The 20,000-nt window shown below is 42.9% G+C and overlaps 3 protein-coding genes across 3 annotated transcripts in view; 2 read left to right on the top strand and 1 right to left on the bottom strand.

The window, feature by feature from the left end:
* The window catches only part of znf292b (zinc finger protein 292b), a 13,916-nt gene extending 4,204 nt beyond the window's left edge, over window positions 1–9,712 (top strand). The window contains exons 4-8 of the mRNA XM_034302072.2: window positions 75–210; window positions 381–586; window positions 1,807–1,943; window positions 2,081–2,222; window positions 2,353–9,712. Coding sequence (XP_034157963.2) covers window positions 75–210; window positions 381–586; window positions 1,807–1,943; window positions 2,081–2,222; window positions 2,353–9,177 — 7,446 coding nt within the window. The 3' untranslated portion in view covers window positions 9,178–9,712. The remainder of the gene's footprint in view (window positions 1–74; window positions 211–380; window positions 587–1,806; window positions 1,944–2,080; window positions 2,223–2,352) is intronic.
* A 113-nt stretch (window positions 9,713–9,825) lies between these two features.
* gjb7 (gap junction protein beta 7) lies at window positions 9,826–13,339 on the bottom strand. The gene is made up of 2 exons (XM_034302084.2): window positions 13,062–13,339; window positions 9,826–11,780 (listed from the first exon to the last, which is right to left on the bottom strand). The coding sequence occupies exon 2, from the start codon at window positions 11,776–11,778 to the stop codon at window positions 10,981–10,983; it is 798 nt and encodes a 265-aa protein (XP_034157975.1). The 5' UTR covers window positions 11,779–11,780; window positions 13,062–13,339; the 3' UTR covers window positions 9,826–10,980.
* A 2,584-nt stretch (window positions 13,340–15,923) lies between these two features.
* smim8 (small integral membrane protein 8) lies at window positions 15,924–17,424 on the top strand. The gene is made up of 2 exons (XM_026918776.3): window positions 15,924–16,227; window positions 17,001–17,424. Exons 1-2 carry the CDS (start codon window positions 16,129–16,131, stop codon window positions 17,157–17,159), a joined length of 258 nt encoding a protein of 85 aa, XP_026774577.1. The 5' UTR covers window positions 15,924–16,128; the 3' UTR covers window positions 17,160–17,424.
* Window positions 17,425–20,000: the final 2,576 nt, after the last annotated feature.

Below are 20,000 nucleotides of genomic sequence, written 5' to 3' on the forward strand. Positions count from 1 at the left end.
GAGGGAAGTGTGTGAGGGACGGAGTATAAATATTCTACGTAAATAAAAGAGCCGATGTTTGTTCCTGTGTGCAGATGGCTCATGCGCTGCTGCGGGACAATGGCGTCACTCAGCTGCATCTGCTCTCCGCAGCCACCCGGGAGCGAGGGATGTGGAGCAACAGCACACTACAGAGCCTTCTCAGAAACGAGATGCCTCCAGAAGCAGAAGGTGATGTGTCCTGAGTTTTACTCTACACACCTCACATCACGCTGAGATCCTCAGCTCCTGTACACGTTTATCTCCGTATCTCTGTACACACCCTCAAACCGTGCGCTCTTTTAATCTCTCAACAACGATTAACTCACCACACGTTCCTTCACTTCGTGTCCGTGCTTTAGTGCGCGAGTTCCTGGCGCGTGAAGGTCCGGACCTGCTGCAGCTCAGGGTGAAGTACCTGATTAAAGAGAGCTCCATGGAGAGGGCGGCGCTGCTGGCTAAAGCCTGTGCTGATTTCCGCGAGTTTGAAGGAAACAGAGGACACTTTAAACAGAGCTACCTCGTGTGTGTGTGCTCTTTCGCACCACAGGAGATGCTCATGGAGGAGGTGGGTGGAACTGCAGAACCTTCACAACACGTGATATTCGTGATTAATCATTTCATTTTATTTTATTGCAACTTCATCACATGTATTTTGCATTAAAAAAATCTTAGTGGGTTCTATGTTTTGTGATTTGTTGCACTAGGTGCAGAACTATGCTCTAATTGGTTACAGGAAGCTAAAGGCAGGAAGTACGTGCTGATAGGTTGAGGAGTCGTCAGGAACTGTTCTCTGATTGGTTACAGGGCCACTAGGGGTGGAAACTGCATTCTAGTTGGTTACAGGAGAACTGGAGGTGGAATTGGGGGTGTGAAGTATGCTCTGATTGGTTTCAGAGATACTGGGGAAGGTTATGGGGTTACAGGTGTCTGATTATTGGATTATCGGTTCACCGGGGGGCAGGAACTACGCTCTGATTGGATTAAAGTTGCACTAGAGGGTGGGAACTACGCTCTGATTGGATTAAAGGGGCACTGGGGGGGGCAGGAACTATGCTCTGATTGGATTAAAGGGGCACTGGGGGGGGGCAGGAACTATGCTCTGATTGGATTAAAGGGGCACTGGGGGGGGGGGGGGGGGGCAGGAACTATGCTCTGATTGGATTAAAGGGGCACTGGGGGGGGGGGGGCAGGAACTATGCTCTGATTGGATTAAAGGGGCACTGGGGGGGGGGCAGGAACTATGCTTTGATTGGATTAAAGGGGCACTGGGGGGGGGCGGGAACTATGCTCTGATTGGATTAAAGGGGCACGGGGGGGGGGGGGCAGGAACTATGCTCTGATTGGATTAAAGGGGCACTGGGGGGCGGGAACTACGCTCTGATTGGATTAAAGGGGCACTGGGGGGCGGGAACTACGCTCTGATTGGATTAAAGGGGCATTGGGAATAGGAACCATGTTCTGATTGGGTAACAGTACACTGGGAATGGGAACCATGTTCAGTACACTGGGAATGGGAACTCCTAGAGGTACTGGAATTGTGAGCTACACGTTGCCTGGTTACGGGGGGAACTGGAGCTCAGATTGGGGTACTTGGGGTACTGGAGGACGAAAATATGCTCTGACTGTTTTGTAGGGACACGAGGACACCTGCACTACAGCGTACGAAGCTACAGAGTAAACGAGCGTGAGACGAGAACACGGACGCGTTGCTACGCTATTATATATAAAAACGTCTAAAACACTGTCCAAACGCTGTTAATGTTTTTAATCCTCTGTCTCCTGCAGCTCTCCCAGGTGGACTGTCGTGATGCTCTGGAGATGATCTGTAACCTGGAGGCAGAAGGAGATGAGAGAGGAGCGTTCACGCTGTGTTCAGGCTTCCTGACCCGACAGCTCCTGCAGGAGGACACGTACTGCGCCTGGTCAGCTTCAAGCTCTTCTGATTAAAGTCACCACATATAAATGTAGACCCAGGATCAAATCAGGGTTCAGTCAGTTTACGGTTTATGCCAGTAGACGCAATGTGAGATGGTAATGTAGTGATTAATCTCTCTCCCAGGGAACTGACACTTTTCTGGAGTAAACTTCTGAAGCGATTGGAGTCTTCAGAACAGAACTTTTTGGATAAGTGCCAGAAGATGTCTCTACTCGCCAAAACTGTGTTCCACCTGCTATTCTTTATTAAAGTGATCCAGTCTGAGGTGAGTTCTTCATCCAGTCAGCCTCGCCTTCCGTCACTGTAGGCTAATGCTCATGGTTGCACTGTTCTAGCAGTTTCTTATAGCGAAATGTGATCAAGACTTATATCTGGTTTTGTTTTCTAATCTGCAGTTGGACAAGATTGGATTGCCAGCCTGCATTGAGATGTGTATACGTGCCCTGCGGATGGAGTCCTGCGAGGGAGCCAACAAGGCCACCATCTGCAAAACCATCTCATGCCTCCTGCCCTCTGACCTGGAAGTGAAGCGGGCCTGCCAGCTGACAGAGTTCCTCCTGGAGCCGACAGTTGACTCTTACTACGCCGTGGAGACGCTGTACAACGAGCCGGACCAGAAGCTTGAGGAGGAAAACCTTCCTATACCCAACTCTCTACGCTGTGATCTTTTCCTAGTTTTCAAAACTCAGTGGCCTTTTGATCCAGAGTTCTGGGACTGGAAGACGCTAAAGCGCCATTGTTTAGGTCTTATGGGAGAGGAGGCATCTATCGTGTGCTCCATCGACGAGCTCAACGACGATCGCTTTGTAGAAGCGGAGCGAGAGGACTTGGACCTTGCGCCGGAGGAGTTCAAGGACGTTTTTGAATGCTTTTTGGACACAACTAATGAACTTAAGGAGATAGCAGATCAACGACAAAAAAACAGAGAAGTGAAAAAGTTGAGGGAAAAAGGATTCGTGTCGGCTAGATTTAGAAACTGGCAAGCTTACATGCAATACTGTGTGTTGTGCGATAAAGAGTTTCTTGGACATAGAATAGTGCGACACGCACAGACTCACTTCAAAGATGGGTGTTATAGCTGTCCGATTTGCACAGAGACGTTTGAAACGAGAGAAACTCTAGACCCGCATGTTGCGTCACACGTAAAACTATCTTGCAAAGAGCGCTTGGCTGCGATGAAAACCACTAAGAAACTGACTGGTGCAAAAACTTCTGCTCCTGATATTGCAGCTCTGAAAAACAAAAGTGGAGAAAACCAGGCACGAAAAGCAAAAGATAAAAACTGCAATGGAGAGTCTGGCCAGCTGTACAATGGAGATGCCGTGAGCTCTCAGGTGGAGGTTACTGGAGTCAGAGTCAACGGGAGAGAGCGAAACATTTGTCCTGTTCCAAACTGCAGAAAAGGGTTCAAGTTCTTTCGCAATCTTCTCACCCATGTGAAGGATCACGGGGATATCGAGGAGGCAAAGCGCTTCCTCGAATTGCAGACCACGAAGATAGTTTGTCAGTATTGTCGCCGTCACTTTGTTAGCGTCAGTCACCTCAATGACCATCTTCAGGTCCATTGTGGCGCTAAGCCTTATACTTGTATTCAGTTGAACTGCAAAGCTAGCTTCGACACCAACGCTGAGCTCCTTGTGCACAGCAAAGGACATCTGGTGTTTAAGGCCAAATGCATGTTTCCTGGCTGTGGAAAGATTTTCAGCGAAGCTTATAAACTCTACGACCACGAGGCGCAGCATTACAAAACGTTTACTTGCAAAGTGCCTGGCTGTGGTAAAGTGTTTCACACTCAGTCTCAGTTAGAATTGCACGAGGAGAGCCATAACGCTAAGAAAGTGGAGACACAGACTGCCGAGAGCGACAGTGCTCATCCTGTAGAGCCTCAGCCACACCTCTCCAGTGAACCAGCCAAGCAGGACGTTCAGCACGATGTCCATCCAGGGCCTCCAGTAAACTCCAGCTGCATGATGAGCCCTGCAGATCACACGAGTCTGGTGAAAGTGAAGCACTCCGTTGAAAACATGCTCAATCCCGCTGGTCAAGGTCCCACGCAACCGTACGGCCTTGTAACGTGCAAAACCGAGCCACCTGATCCAAGCCTTGTGCAGCAGCCGCAGATCCCACACATGGAGACCCAGCAGATCCAACCTCCAGTAAACCCTCCCATGCCTCACTTGAATGAACCCAGACCTGAAGATTCCTTGTTAGATGTGTTAATGAATGATCCAATGCTCACTCCGTCATGCCCACTTCCACCAGCACCTTCATATCAGAGCCTCCTAGAGGACTTCCAGCAAGCTCCGTCAGGAGATGTTTTGCAAGCTCAGATGGAGTCTGCTGTTTCCCAGAGTCACACCCAGCCCCTGTACACCAATGAAAACACTGAATATGGGCAATATGATCCCAACCCTGTAACCTCGATTCACACACCGTACCCAGGTCCGTACGGAAACAGCATGGTCCCCTTAACTCAGACTGCTCATAATGGTCCACCGGTAATGCCCGTGTCTCAGAGGCTTCCTCCACAAGTCACCCCTTTTCCCACCAACAGACCGGTACAGCCGCTGCAGGCCAACACACTCGGTTCTGCAGTTGAGGAAAAGGACAGATACAAATGCGCATATGAAACGTGTTCTCGAGACTACAGCTCGTACAGAAGTCTAACCAAACACATGAAAGCTGCTCACTGTGAGTTTTATGCACAGTGGAAACTGGCAAGGAGGAACAATAAAGTACCACCAATCACGAGCAGAGCTGCATCCATGAATGGGAAACGTGTTTCTTCAGAACCCTTACAGAACCAGCTGGGTCAGAGAACTCCTGCTCCTCTGACATCAATGCAGAAACCGCCCGCTCAGCCACACTACCCAGCAAGCTGTCTAAACTCAAGCTACCCCTCGGGGTCTTCTCATTTACCCGGTCCTACTGGTCAGACTTTCCCAAACCAAATGGACAGCATATTGGATCCCATTGTGCTCTCACAGTTAGGAAACGCTGCAAATCAGCCTCAAATAGCTCCTCACTCTTCGTGGAATTCCGTCCCAATGAACACTTCACTTCAGCAGCAGAATTACCATTCGCAAGCGATGACGTCTTCTAGTGGTCATTTCTCCTCGCAGTCACAAACCCAAGTGCCAAATACCTATAATGGAGAAATGGCCTACCCTTCTCTGCAGCATCAGAACAATCCCTCGTGTCGCTTCATCCAGACCCAACCAGATGTTACCCAAACAATGAACAATCCAGCCAAAATAGGCCATCCCAGTGATTCTTCTCCACCTTCCTACATTCAGCAACCAAAGACCAATTCCGTACCCGTAGTCAAACATACAGAGTGTGTCGTAAAATTGGAGAGAAACCCAGATTTGGTTCCATCTCCTCCAAACACATCACAACAAAGCAACCCTCCTGCAGCCATGAACTCTCAAACTTCTCAAGACGATACCAGCAGTTCCACACATGATGGCGACGTCAAAAAAAGGAAGCGAAGCAGCAGAACAAAGTGGCCTGCCATCATCAAAGATGGCAAGTTCATTTGCTGTAGGTGCTTTAGGGAGTTCCAGAGTCCTAAATCTCTTGGAGGACATTTGTCTAAACGTGCTGTCTGCAAACCCTACGATGAAGCAGTTCTGTCTGCAGATCTTCCTAGTTCGTTTCTTGAGCTTCTGAACTCTCCTCACCCATCAGACACTCCCCAGTCCTCACCTTCTGCGCCGGTCAGCTCCAATCAGGCTTGGCCTTCTCTGTCTAAAGGCCCTCTTGATCCAAAATTGTTTCCCAATGTCACTTTTCTGAACACTAAAGCTTCCATGTACAACAGCGACAGTAAGCCAAGCAGTGAAACCGTCCAGCAAAATTCACCAAGTCTGGGTGAGTCTGTTGGTGCACGTCAGCAGACTTTTGCTGAATCATCTGTCTCTTACCCTCAAGACAGCCAAAACAGTGTGATTCAACACACCGGAAATATCAAAGACAAGCTCAGTCAGCATCAGATGAATTACACCCAGTCTCGCAACCCCTTCCCAAGTGAAACTGGTGCCTCAGATCAACTTCTGTCTCGCTTGTTAACTGAAAACCAAACTTCTGACTCAAACTTCAGCAGGAGTCCCACTAATCATATCGACAGAATCCTTCAAGCCGAAACACTAAACAAGATTAAGGAGATTAAAGAAAAATCTACCATTACGAACGCTAGTGGATTATCCAATGACGGGCTTCTCGCTGCCATGGCTAGTCTTGCCCAAAATCTGGTGTCGGAAAAGAGCGTCAAGGAAAGGCTTCGCGAGCAGATATTAGCTGGAGACTTCCAAAAAAGAAGCAGTTCATGCCAAGGTCAAGGAGCTGACAACTCAAATTTACAAAGTCCGATGATCGATGTTCCGCACCACACGACGCATGTAATTCAGAAGGCTCTTCAAAGTAACGAGCATATTGTCGGAAGCGGTACTGAACCCGGTGAACGTTTCGTCCCAGCTGGAAGTGTAGTACCTGACGAGACCTCGATACAGATTCCCCTGGCTTGTGCTTCTCACAGCAGTGTAACAAATGACGATGATGAAATCACACAAATTCAGAAAGCGCTTGAAAGACTGGATCTGGATAAGGAAATACAAAACCATGACCAGACTCCTCCTACCCCTCTAGAGACTGAAGGAGTAACTAGGTCCTCAGAAGCTGCATACAGTTTTATGGTACGAGGCTATTCCTGCGACAGTGATGGTTGTGGTTACAGAGCTATGACAAAAGACGCCCTCTTCAAACATCTCATGAAACAGCATAACTACACAGATGACATGCTAAATCAGTGTCGGAAGGAACAGTTTAACTTTGCGCCTTTTAATTGTCAACTCTGTCCCAAGACCTTCACACGAAACTCCAACCTCAGAACCCATTATCAATCCGTTCACAATTATTCACATGAGCAGGTGGTCAAGATGGGGATTACACGGCAATACAGTCGAAAATCCTTCGAGGCTGATCAAAGTCTTTGTACCACTCCGAACATTTCAGATTTGCTCAATCTAACAGTACCAAAGGTGCCCTTTGCTGGACAGCGGCAGCATGCTGAGACCGGTACTGGTGTCCCGGGTTTGACACCTGGTGTTGGTAGCATTAAATCGGATTTGAACATTCAGCGTCCCGTTGCTTCCATCGACTCTGGTATCCCCGGGACTATACAAATAGCCCAGACAACTCCGCAGCAACTCCAGAGTCAGGCTACTATGCATCCATCAGTGATTAAGGCTGTTCCTTCTTTGCTAACCTCCTCAAGTGTGGAGCAGCAGTTAAATCGGCCAAATGGGTTTGTGCCAGGATCTCTTGCACCTTCTCAGCACACCCATGGAATGCACTCTGGGGGTCTGTTGCCTTCTGGTGCACCAATAACGGCCCAGACTTCTTCAGTCCCAGCACAGGCAGGTAGCCTGTCCCTAGATAAGAAGCCCAAACTTGGAAAAACTAAAATGCCAAAACCGAAGGAGGTGACCAAGAAGACTAAGGAGAAAAAGACAGACATGGACGATGTTTTTAGCCCCTATCGGCCTTACCGCTGCGTCCATCAGGGCTGCGTGGCTGCCTTCACGATTCAGCACAATTTGATTCTTCACTATAAAGCCGTACATCAGTCCGCCCTTCCCAAATTTGAAGTTAACGAAGCGGATGACCAGATCGAAGAGGAGGAGGAGGAGGAGGAGGAGGAGAATAATGAAAATGAGGAGGAGAATGACATGCCTGATGGTGAGGTCAGTGAAGTGACAGAGTTTCGCTGTCAAGTCAAAGATTGCTCTCGAATATTCCAGGCCGTTACAGACCTGCTGCAGCATTACCTTCAGCTCCATAAACTTAGCCTTGACAGAGCAGGTGTCATGATGTCCGGTATGAACCTGGGCAGGTTTCAGTGTGACCAGCCAGATTGTGGTGCTACCTTCACTGGCTTCTGGAAGTATGTTAACCACATTGACAACGAACATAAGAAGGTAAAGCTGTCCAGAACCGAGCCGGTTGATGGAATGTTCCAGTGTGAGGTCGAGGGTTGCGGCTGCGTTTATACCACAAGGTCAAACTTACTGCGACACATTATGAAAAAACATCAAGACCTTTACAAACTCCGACTGCTGAACTCAAGAGGGGTTAGACTTGGTCGTCCTCCAAAGAACAGTTTAGTCTCGCTTGAGAAGGAAAATAGAGAAATTAATAAAAAACCTATTCATAAGGCGGGTGAGAAAAAGAGAAGGAAACAAAAGAACCTCTGGACGAAATACGGAAACCCCATCTTGAAAACGAAAGAGGAGGCCTCCGCCATGTGCACCAAGAGGATTCAGTTACAGTACCCTTGCATGCTTAAAGGCTGTGAGACAGTCGCCGAATCCGAGCGAAAGCTCATGAAGCATTACGTCCAGCATGGCCTGCCGAAACAATACCTGGAGGAGCAGAGGAGCAACTACATCTTCTGCAAGAAAATGCCTCGCTCCAAGTACAAACGAATTGCGTCAAGAAGTGACGATACCGACAAGTCTGATGAAAGCTCTATCGAGGCGTCTGAGAACGAGGACGCTGTGGACACCGGACCCAGCGAATCGGAGTTCTCAAAGCCGACGTCTGAGAAGGAGAGCACCGAAGACACTGAAGTTTCCGACGCTAAATTGTCCAGTGACCTGAGCTCGGATATCTCTGTGGTGGTGAAGCGAAAGAGAGGGCGTCCGCGCAAGGGGGAACGTGTCAAACACATGCAGATTGCACGCAAGAGAATGACGAGGTTAAGAGCGGCGCAGACTCACTCCGTCAACTATGCAGACATCAACTCCGACTCCACTTCGTCCACCGCCACGCTGCCACAAGAGCAGAACGCGACGCTGAGCTCGTTCAAGCCGTTGGGCTTCGAGGTTTCCTTCCTCAAGTTCCTGGAGGAATCGAGTCAATCCACTGGAAAGAGGAAGATGTCGTCTTTAACGGATGTACACCCACACAAGAAATTCCCAACCGTGCACCTAAAGACGGCCTCGGTGGTGTGCAGCAGGATCAATCCCGATCATCACTGCAGAGATGTACTGAAACTTGTTGAATTTAAGAACCCTCAGAAGCTAACTTCTCTTAGCAAGGTGACGTTCGAGGTGCACAGAGGGTTCTCAAACGTTTTCGAACTCTTGCTCAAGCAGCTGCATGATATGCGACCTGCGGTGGTCATTCAAAAAGAGGGCGTGTCCAACGTTACGGGGTAGATCTCAGGACGGAGGATGGATCGATAGCTCCAGTGTTGCTGTTTTTTGGGATGTTAAATGATTAATGAGTTCAGTGGGTTATTAACTGTTGATGTTTCGATGCCCTTGACGCTGAATATGCTCCTGTTAACATCTGCTAATCCCTCGACAGGACTGTGTATTAAACTTGTTTTTTTAAGATGTTAATTAAAACAGTTAATGATATACCTCTTACGCATGCCCTTAAAAAGTTATCCGGCACATGTGGTCGATGTTGGAAATGAACCCTTAGAGAAAGATTTTAATTGTCGCGGATCCCTGTAGGAATTTTAAAACGAACTAGCTTCTGTTGCGGTTGGACTGACGATCCTGTAGTGCAGTGGTGAACTGTAGATGGTAACCATTTTAGTCTTGTTCATCTTGCATTGTAAATTTTGAACGTCTATAGCGTCGTGTCTGTGTGTGTGCACATACTGACTCTCCGGATAATTTACTGCCACCAGCAGTCTGTACCTTAAACAACAGAGACCAATTTATTACAGCTTGCATTTTCTAACTCTGTGTGGTTGTGTGGTTTTTTTTTTTTTTTTCCTCTCAGATAAGAAATCCATGAGAAACCATGACAAAAGAACTAAATATTTAGTCTGACATAAAATAAGAGTACTTCATGCACAATGATTAGCAGTGTTTTATTCAGGTTTGGTTTATATACTTACATTTCAGGTTTGTATTATTACAGGTACATTTAGCTGGCACACAGGGATACACAGGTAGTTATACATTTATTATAAAATCAAACAAAAATAAAATGTTAGCCTCTTTTTTTTTTTTTTTTTAAGGGCTACTTCCATAATTCAGTGGACGGCAAGAATAAAATACACTACTCTTACTGTGTGTATATGTATATATATGTATAGTGTGTATATATGTATTTATCACTTGATTATAGGTGCATCAAATATTTTTAATAAATAGTAAAACTTATTCAGTGTAAATAAAATAATTCACATATAATTGTAAAATGCAGTAGACTGAGGCCGATCATAGCAATTTGGGGAAACTAGCAGCAGCTAGTACAGTAACAGTGATGTCACTAATGCAAACCCCGCCCCCCAAATACCACCGAGTCAGTGAGTCGTTTCGGTCACCGAGTGCTACGAGTGTTGTTCAGTGAGAGAGTTTTACGCTACTCGAGCTGTTTGTTGTCCGCGTTAGATGATCAGGCTGCACATCTGGGCGAACTGAACGAATCAGTGAATGAATCTAAATGAATCATTTAACTGAACTCAAATGACTCGAATCACTAAAAAGATTCACTTTAATCTCTAAAGGTTTGTGCAGTGGAAAAGGTGCTTGGTGAAAGAAATTAATGACTCTTGAAGCATTTATGTCATTATTTTCATGATCATGATTTCATGTATAAAGTGCTTTTTTAATCCTTAATTTAGTTTATTTCTGAGATCTTTCGAAAACATGTTCTTTTATTAAACTTGAAGACACATTGTAGGACCGCTTTCAACCTAAACTCTACATTTCCACTAAAATGAAGAAATACAAGATTTACACTAAAATGAATTGTGAATGCGCATCTCAGCTTGGTGGAAAATAAAATCCAAAATATCTCAGTTCATTTTGTCAATTCAGGTCTTAATATTAGTTTGTTTATAAAAAAAAATGCTGCTGAAGAGGATGATCACATCTGCGCTAATCAGGTTGGTGTCTTTAGTGTCTGTAGTCTTTAAAAATGTCTGTGTAATTGATGTTTGGAAAACTGCACTGCTTCTCGGAATAACAGTAACAGGAAGTCCACGTGCCGTGTGTTAATCACGTCGGAGATTCCTTCACAGCCTGCGTTGGCTGAACCTGAACCCCGTCCTCTTTGCTAGCGTACGTTACAGGTTTCTGTCCGGCCGAGCCGAGAGCGAGTGAAGACTTGGAGTGGGCGTGACATCTACACGATGTCTTCTGTTCCACAGGGACGTACCTCTTACTGAAACACTTCCAGCACTGCTTGGACAGGATGTAGAGCATCTCCGTCACGTTCAGGACCACGCACAGGGCAGACGTGCAGCCCATGATGTAGAGGAAGATCTTCTTCTCCGTGGCTTTGGAGATGTAGCAGTCCACCGTGTTGGGACAGGGAATCTCCTCGCACTGGTACATCCGAGGAACGTCGAATCCGTTATACACGTAGTAGAAGATGAGCAGCGTGCCCACCTCGAAGCTCGTTTTCAGGACCAGGCTGAGGAGGTACGTGCACAGCAGCCCACCGTCGATCTTGCCTCTGTCCTCGTAAAGCTTGCGTCCGTGTTTTTTCTCGCGGTGCTCGCGATAGGCCACGTGCAGGGCCACCAGCAGGGACGGCGTGGACACCATGATGAGCTGCAGAGCCCACAGACGCGCCTGAGACACGGGGAAGAACCGGTCGAAGCAGACGTTCTCGCATCCCGGCTGCTGGGTGTTACACACGAAATCCTTCGACTCGTCCTTCCAGACGTTTTCAGCAGCGGCCACGAACACCAGGATGCGGAAGATGAAGAGCACCGAGAGCCAAATCCGACCAATCACAGTGGAGTATTTATTCACGCCGCTCAGAACGCTCTGCAGGAAAGTCCAGTTCATGACTGCAGGGGAGGCGTTAAAATTAATATACAGTACTTTTAATAATAATAATAATAATAATAATACAGTTATAAACAATATGCTGCTGTTTTACCTGATAAATGTAAACATCAGTAATTAAGGATCAGTTATTAATATTATTCATAATAATGTGACTGCTATAAAGATGATATTAATATTAATTTTTAAAAAATGTTATAAAATGATTGAGCATTCTGTGCTGCTGAAGTATATATTAAAAAACTATAATAATATTTATTAGTCATAATAAAATCAAAACAAGATTTTTTTAACCTAAATTAAAGTGAAAAAAATATTATGTAAATATTTAAGTCCACAATTATGTATAAATGTTAGGAAATTATAGAATAATCATAATTAAGTCATCGACTGAGATCAGTTTTTAAATACAATATTCTTTTTAATTTCATTTTTGTAAGTAAATGAGGAAGCTGAATAAGGAAATGCTGTGGAATGCAGCTTTTATTGATTATATATTATAATTATATTTTATAATTTAAGCACACAAACATGAAAATAATCAGAAAAATAGGTTTAATGTGATCAGAAGCAACAAACATGATGTAAAATTATGTTAAATACTTCACTATAGTGAAGAACGTTTGTGTGTGAATGCATTTAAATAAAAAAAGGAAGAAGAAGCTGAAATAATTGAGTTCCCAGCATTTAGTGAACAAATCAACACAACTTCCTTTTTCTTATTTTACTCAGTGTTCTTCTCACTACTGATCACTGGTGATGGTGTGTGTGTTTTTAATTTCTTTTTTCTGTGGTATTTTTAGTATTTTCTCGCTTCAGTGAACGTAAATGAATATGAAAGTAAATAAATGTGTTCCACTTTCCTTCTGAGAACGCACAACCTTGTGGTTCCTCAGTGTCCTGCGTATATTACCTTATTTTCCCTGAGTGTGTGTGTGTGTGTGTGTGTGTGTGTGTGTGTGTGAATTCTGAGTGTAGAATTGATATTTTTATGGTTTTGTGTTTATATATTTACTCAGCGGTGTATGACTGATCTCAAAATGAAACTGAAATCTTTCTTTATCATTTTATTTTTGTTCATTCCACATTTTTTCCATCGCTCAAGATTCATTCTTAATAAACTGTAAATGTCCTATATATTTCATTGAAGTGTTTATTTGTGTAGGTGGATGAGTTGTTGTTGTTCTTGTTGATGTTTCTGGGAGAGAATGAAGTTGAAAAAAAACGGGTCTAACACCACAGAGAGAAAATGTAAATGTAGAAATCTCCAGAATAAAACTCACCTGAGGTTTTGGGTGGATTTCTGGCTCAGGGTCGGGGTTGTGTACAGCAGCTCCTCTGTCCTTTCGTTTCGTATCGTGTCCTGTGTCATGTCCTGTGGAGGATTTGGGAGGCAAATGTTTCCGGATGGATCAGTCTCACCTGTTTAGTTGCTGTGGGCGTGGCTTACCTGTGTGTGGTTACAGTAAACACAGTGTGTGAGGAGATACCTGTGTTATACAGGCTTTTATTTCCATGATGCATGGGTTTAACCACACAGCACAGTGTCGTGTGCAGGGTTATAATGCTTTATAATGCTTTATAATGCTTTATAATGCTTTCTGATGCTTTCTGATGATGTTGAAATGAAAGCAGGAGGAATGAGGTGATGATTAATGGAGACTTTGTCTTTGACGAGCAGCTGCAGCGACTCAGACAGACAGATAATGTGTCTGTTTACCGAGCGTGTCGTGTGTAAATGCAGTGTTTAGAGAAGCTAATAAAGGCAGCGGAACGATCAGGATGTGCTGCGTGTATCACACTGACAGGACAGATATTTATATTTAATCACAAGCTTATGTTTTATTAATACAGAAACACGAGGCGTCTCGAACACACCTCGGGGTTTTACCTGGTTATTAGGTGACTGATGTGTTTGTGTGTGATAGTGTGTGATACTGATGTGTGTAAAGAAATGTTAGAGCTGTATTTCTGAGTGTGGAGTTATTAGTGTGTGTTAGTTATTCACCAGCTAGTGTTTAAACTCTATTAAACTACGAGCTTCTGTAACTGTAAACCCAGGGAAATGTCCACAGTGTCTCCTTACACTCCGACAGGTGTGTGTGTGTGTGTGTGTGTGTGTGTGTGTGTGAGAGAGAGCAAGAGAGAGAGAGACAGTTTGAGAGTGTGTGTGTGAGAGAGAGACAGTGTGAGAGAGTGTGTGTGAGATAGTGTGTGTGTGAGAGAGACAGTGTGAGAGAGTGTGTGTGAGAGAGAGACAGTTTGAGAGTGTGTGTGTGTGAGAGAGTGTGTGTGCGTGTGAGAGAGAGAGAGACAGTTTGAGAGTGTGTGTGTGAGAGAGAGAGACAGTTTGAGAGTGTGTGTGTGAGAGAGAGAGACAGTTTGAGAGTGTGTGTGAGAGAGAGAGAGACAGTTTGAGAGTGTGAGAGAGAGAGAGAGAGAGAGAGAGAGAGAGAGACAGTTTGAGAGTGTGTGTGTGAGAGAGAGAGACAGTTTGAGAGTGTGTGTGAGAGAGAGAGAGAGAGACAGTTTGAGAGTGTGTGTGTGAGAGAGAGAGAGACAGTTTGAGAGTGTGTGTGTGTGTGTGTGTGTGTGTGTGTGTGTGAGTGAGAGGTTTGCTACTTTAGCTTTGTGCTCAGCTCCAGCAGGTGATTTGCATCCTTCAGAGTTTTGCTTCCTGGTTGGTAAAAGTCACCCTGACCTGACCTTTGACCTGACCTTTGACCTGACCTTTAACCCCACACCTCATGACACCTCGTGGTTTAGTACGTTTATTTCCCAGAGTGTACAGCTCCTCTCCAGCACAGCTGACCTTTTTAACACCTTTACCTTCCAACACACAGAACCGTCGTTTATCTTCTGACATTCTGCCCTTCCCTTTCGTTGGAATAAATGATTATATTCATAGAGAATTCTGTTTATTTATGATGGACGTTGCGCGTGTGTGATAGGAACTCAGTCCCGCAAGTATGTAATGAATCTGAAAGTAGGACGTTCGACAGACTTCAGCTTTTCAGCTCCTCAGCAGTAAGAGATTCACATTAGAGTTGCACACTGTGGCTCTTATAAAGCTTATGGTAAAAAAAGAGGTTTAATTTTCACTCTAATGTAACAGCTGTACATTGTGTGAAGACGATACAGACGATCGATGGTCATCTGTTTCTTTGTGTGTGTGTGTGTGTGTGTGTGTGTTCAAATGTTTTGACATTTCTATCTGTGAGATAAAGATTTATACCAATAACTGCAATAATTCTTGTAAGAAATCACACCGTCCTTGGATTTTTTATTGAAAAACCAAAAAGCAGAGTTTCTTATCAGTAATTTATTGCTACTGCTACATTTTTATATATTTTTATACATTTTTATACATTTATTAAACTCAAATCACACTTAAGGCTTGAAAAAAAGGGGGAAAATGCCCCCCAAAATCTTCATATTTTATTAATTTAACCTCTAGAGAGATATTTGAATATTTCTTTGTCCATATATTTTATTTTAATAATTTAATTTATCATTTTTGAATTCCTCTGTATTTGATAATTCTGTATTGTTGAAATTGTGCCTTTGGTTTTTGACACTTTTTTTTTTTTTTTTTTGTGGTGTGATGTGCCATATTGCTTTTAAATTCTATTTTCTCTTCATCAGTAAAATAAAAATAAAGATTCAGTGTGCTTGATGTTCTTCTTCTCTCAGTTTAAACTGGATGTTTGCAGTGCTCCTTTCCGTCCAGCAGGCGGCGCAATGACGTCACAGAGCCGCGGCAGTGCGTGGTTGCCAGATTGGGTTCATTCCCGTGTTATTATATTTGCAAACATTCATTTTTATGTATATTACAAAATCCAGGGTTTATAGTAATTGTAAAATTAAATATTTAAAATTTAAACAATTGTAATAACTCAGATGTTTTCCCATAAAATGTAATTTGTAACATTGGGATAAATTCTCTTTTTAACCTTCATAGTTAATAAACATTTATGGTCGATAGTTAAGTTAGATTCGGTGTAAAGCTGTTTGCTGCTTACACAAAATATTTCTGTACAGAATTAAATGTTATTATAATTCATATTTGTAGAAAATTCTATGATATTACATTTGTCATTATAATAGTTTGTTTGTATACTGATTCTACCAATCTGGCAACCCGACTCTGTGCTCGGAACAAGATGGCGGCGTTCAGCGTCTCACAACAACATCGATCCGTCTGTTTGTCTCTCTGCGCTTTATAAAGCTCGCTTTTCTCTTTCCACAGTCATTATAAGCTTTATTTAAGCTTTATATACAGATTATACAGTTTGTTTCATTATTAAAGTCCGTGTTTGTGTGAAACCTGAGAGTTTTCGAGCCGCAGTTATGTCACCTTCAGAGAACGACAGTAAAGTACCCGGATTGAGAGGAGTGAGGACTACGTCACTGTTCCGCGCGGTCAACCCGGAACTGTTCATCAAACCTGTAACGCGCACATTCATCATTAAATCCTCAAGTTTACAAGCAGCGGATTCTAAATCTAAACAATACGTTTAACTGTTGTAGAGAAGTGATAGAACGGGTTTGTTTAGGGGGGACGAAACGTCACTTCCGTAAACAAGCACTCACTACCGGAAGTGTGTGCAGAGTCGATTAATATTAATAATAATAACAACAACAACAATAATAATAATATTAATGGGCTCAATTTCAATTAATTAACGTTCTTTAGTTGTATCCAGTGGACATTTATTTAAAGTCATCCAGTGTTTGATATATTTAGTAAAATTTGTCTGTAAGTTTTAAACTCTGATGTAAAGACATGAAAAATAAATAAATAGAGTAATTATAATCTCTGTAATGTAAACACTGCTGATAAACAGCTGTTTCCAGATGCAGGATCATCTAAGGGGTGTTTTATTTGCATGTGTTTACTCAGTGATTCACTAAAAACAAAACAGAAAATTAAAAACTCGCCCAAATCACTTCACACTCTAAAACTCTATCTATCTATCTATCTATCTATCAGTCTATCTGTCTGTCTGTCTATCTATCTATCTATCTATCTATCTATCTATCAGTCTATCTGTCTGTCTGTCTATCTATCTATCTATCAGTCTAGCAGAAGTCAGATGATCATGACTCAGAGCTGAACTGAGTTTGTTTAAATTTGCTCTGATATCTGGACTGAAACAGTTATTATTATTATTATTATTATTATTATTAATCCTCTCACCTGCACTGTGTCTCGTGTACAGAATAAACCGGTGATGGCGTTCGGCCTCGTCACCATCACGCTGTGTGTGGGGTATCTCGGCTATCTGCATGCTGTGAAGGAGAACGCTCAGGAGCTCTACGAGGCCGTGGACAGCGAGGGTGAGAGATACATGCGCAGAAAAACCTCCAAGTGGGACTGAGAGACGCCGCAGACGTGCAGAGAGCCGCGTTTCAGAGACTCCATTCAGCACTGATGATTTTACTCTAAACTCCGGATTCAGATCATAAATAACTTCTGATAAAGACCGAGTGTGTGTTTGTGTAAATCTGAGTTATAGAGCCGTGTTTCACACAGTAAACCTGCGACAGTCTGTTTTCCATCAGAGGAAGAAACTTCTGTTTTTCTTGAGTTGAAAATCAGTGTTGTGTTTATCTTAAATAAATAAATAAATAATTATAATGTGATCAGATGGTTTTCATGGTACAGTTACGCAGGATGCAGTTTAAATATTAAGTTACATTTAGCAACCTTAAGGTTCCAGAAACTCTTTACAGGTTCTGTGTAGAAGCTCACACACACAACCCCATTTACAAAACTAAGAACTGTCCAGTAAAGAACCTCTTTATCATACGACTGAGAAGAAGAACGTTTCCTTTCTTTCTCTTCCTTTTTTTTTCCTTTTATTTTGTTATTTTCTTATTCAGGCGTTTTCTTTCTTTCTTTCATTAATCTGTTTATTTACAGTCATGGGAAAAAGAAAGTGCACCCTCCTTCAAGTCTATATTTTTATTGATCAGGGCCTGAATAATAATTGTGTGTTTAATTGTGTAATCCTCACCAACTTCTATAAACAAACTAATAACCTCCAGTCACAACAACAACAACAAAACACACAACAGATTTCAGTATGTAGTCTTTTTTTCTCATAAAGTAAAGCAGCATTGCTGTGGAGGGATGTTCAGAGAGCTGTGCATTAACGAATTCCCTCAAACATCAGTGAACTGAAGCGATGTTGTACAGAAGAGTGAGTTAAAATTTCTCCAGAAGCATGTGAGAGTCTGATAAACTACAGAAACAGTTACTTCAGGTTCTTGTTGCTAAACCTGCTTCTACATGTTACTGAATTATAGGGCGTACTTACTTTTTCTCACCTGGATTCTGAGTTTTGGTTTATATTTTGGGGAAAAATGACTACATATTGAAATCTGTTGTGTTTTTTGTTGTTATCTGAGATTTTGTGTGTTTGTGTGTAGACGTTGGTGAGGATCACATGATTGTTATTTAGGCTCTGATCAATAAAAACTGAAGGGGGGGGCACTTACTTTTTCTCATGACTGTAAACCAGGAATCAGAAAACGTAGTAGTTCATGTTCAGTTCACACATTTACAGTTTATTTTGGTTTAATTTAATTAGAATGTATTTATTTCTGGGAAGCTGCTTGTGACAATGTTGTTAAAAGCGCAATACAAATACAACAGGAATGAACTGAATAATTCACTAAAAAGATTACTTCCTCCTGTTTAGAAATGATCAACACGTTTTATAAGGAGATATTTAGAGACTTTACAGGTTATGTTTATATAGTAAACTGGTTTTTCAGTTCAAACAGGAAACAGCGAGATCACATGATCCTGAAGATCCTCGGGTGTGTGAAGAGGACCTGAAGGAGAGCAGGACAGACAGAACTCTAATCAACACACTGCTGAGGAGCAAAATACACTTATATATTACACAGTTATGTGTAGAATATGTTCAAGTGTGTGTGTGTGTGTCTGGATGTGTGTCTTTGTGTGTCTGGGTGTGTGTGTCTGTGTGTGTGTCTGTGTGTCTGTGTGTCTGTGTGTGTGTGTGTGTGTGAGTTTCAGAAAGTAACTTTTCCTGTTTTTCTGCATGAATATTTTTCCAGTGAAGTCACTGGAAAGTCAAAGTGAAAATCAGAGAAGCATTAAACCTGAAACACACACACACACACACTCACACACACTCAGACACACACACTCACACTCACTCACACACACTCACACAGTGAATAATGTCATGTAGCTAATAATTTCTGGTTAGCAAAACATTTTCTGAATGTTATGATTATAAAACTTTTAAAACATTCAGTCAGAGAACTTTTTATTACGCGACGTTTCCTAACGTTTATATCGTAAGAACATTAACACACAATGTTACTCTTTTATATAATATATTATATTTCTTTTTGTTTAACTGTAAATGCTGAGAGGATTACTGTGACATTGTGCCGCATATCATCATCATCACATCACGGGTTTTTCAAATGTTGTGGAAACGTTATTTTGAGAACGATCGCGTATCATCAGGAGCGTCTCCGATTCCCCGACTTTAGACTGTAACTGTAATAATTTAATAAATTACGGTTAATTAATTCATTTTCTGATCAATCCTCCTGATCAAGCTGCATTTATAGGCGACAAAAAACCAGAAATAATAGTGAATTTGTTCTTCAGTCGCGTTCGTATCTCTGAATCGATCAGTTCAGGGTTATAGTTTTGGCCCTGTGTGTGCCATGATGTAATCAAATATCAGAAGATACTGAATTTTCATATAAACATTACAGAAATAATAAATAAATAAATAAATAATGGATTTTGACACTGAGTAACCTGAGGAGAGGCGCTAGCTTTAAACAGATCATTTGGGTCTCAGATTTTTTTCAGACTTGTTTTCAGCACAGTGTAAAACTCTCACGTGAAGAATGAATTGTTTGTGATGTTAGAACGCATAACGTGACACGATGGAGCGCCTCTGAGACTAAAGGCTGATTCGTGCTGTTAGCTACACAACGTACACAAGATGGCCGCCGCACGAATCCTGCGGTCGTTTGGAGCATTGTTCATGCGCATCTTTACAAATGAATAAACTGCATAAACAGCGGCGGTATAAGGTCATGTGACTCGAATAACCCAATAAACACTCCAGCGTTGTGTCTGAAATCGTATCATCCATCGTACTGTTCCACAGCGTTACTGAGCACGAGCACTAACCGTTTTTTCTGTTACAGTTAGTGTTTGA

This window comes from Pangasianodon hypophthalmus, chromosome 30, assembly GCF_027358585.1.
Source record: "Pangasianodon hypophthalmus isolate fPanHyp1 chromosome 30, fPanHyp1.pri, whole genome shotgun sequence".
NCBI classification, from domain to species: Eukaryota; Metazoa; Chordata; class Actinopteri; order Siluriformes; family Pangasiidae; genus Pangasianodon; species Pangasianodon hypophthalmus.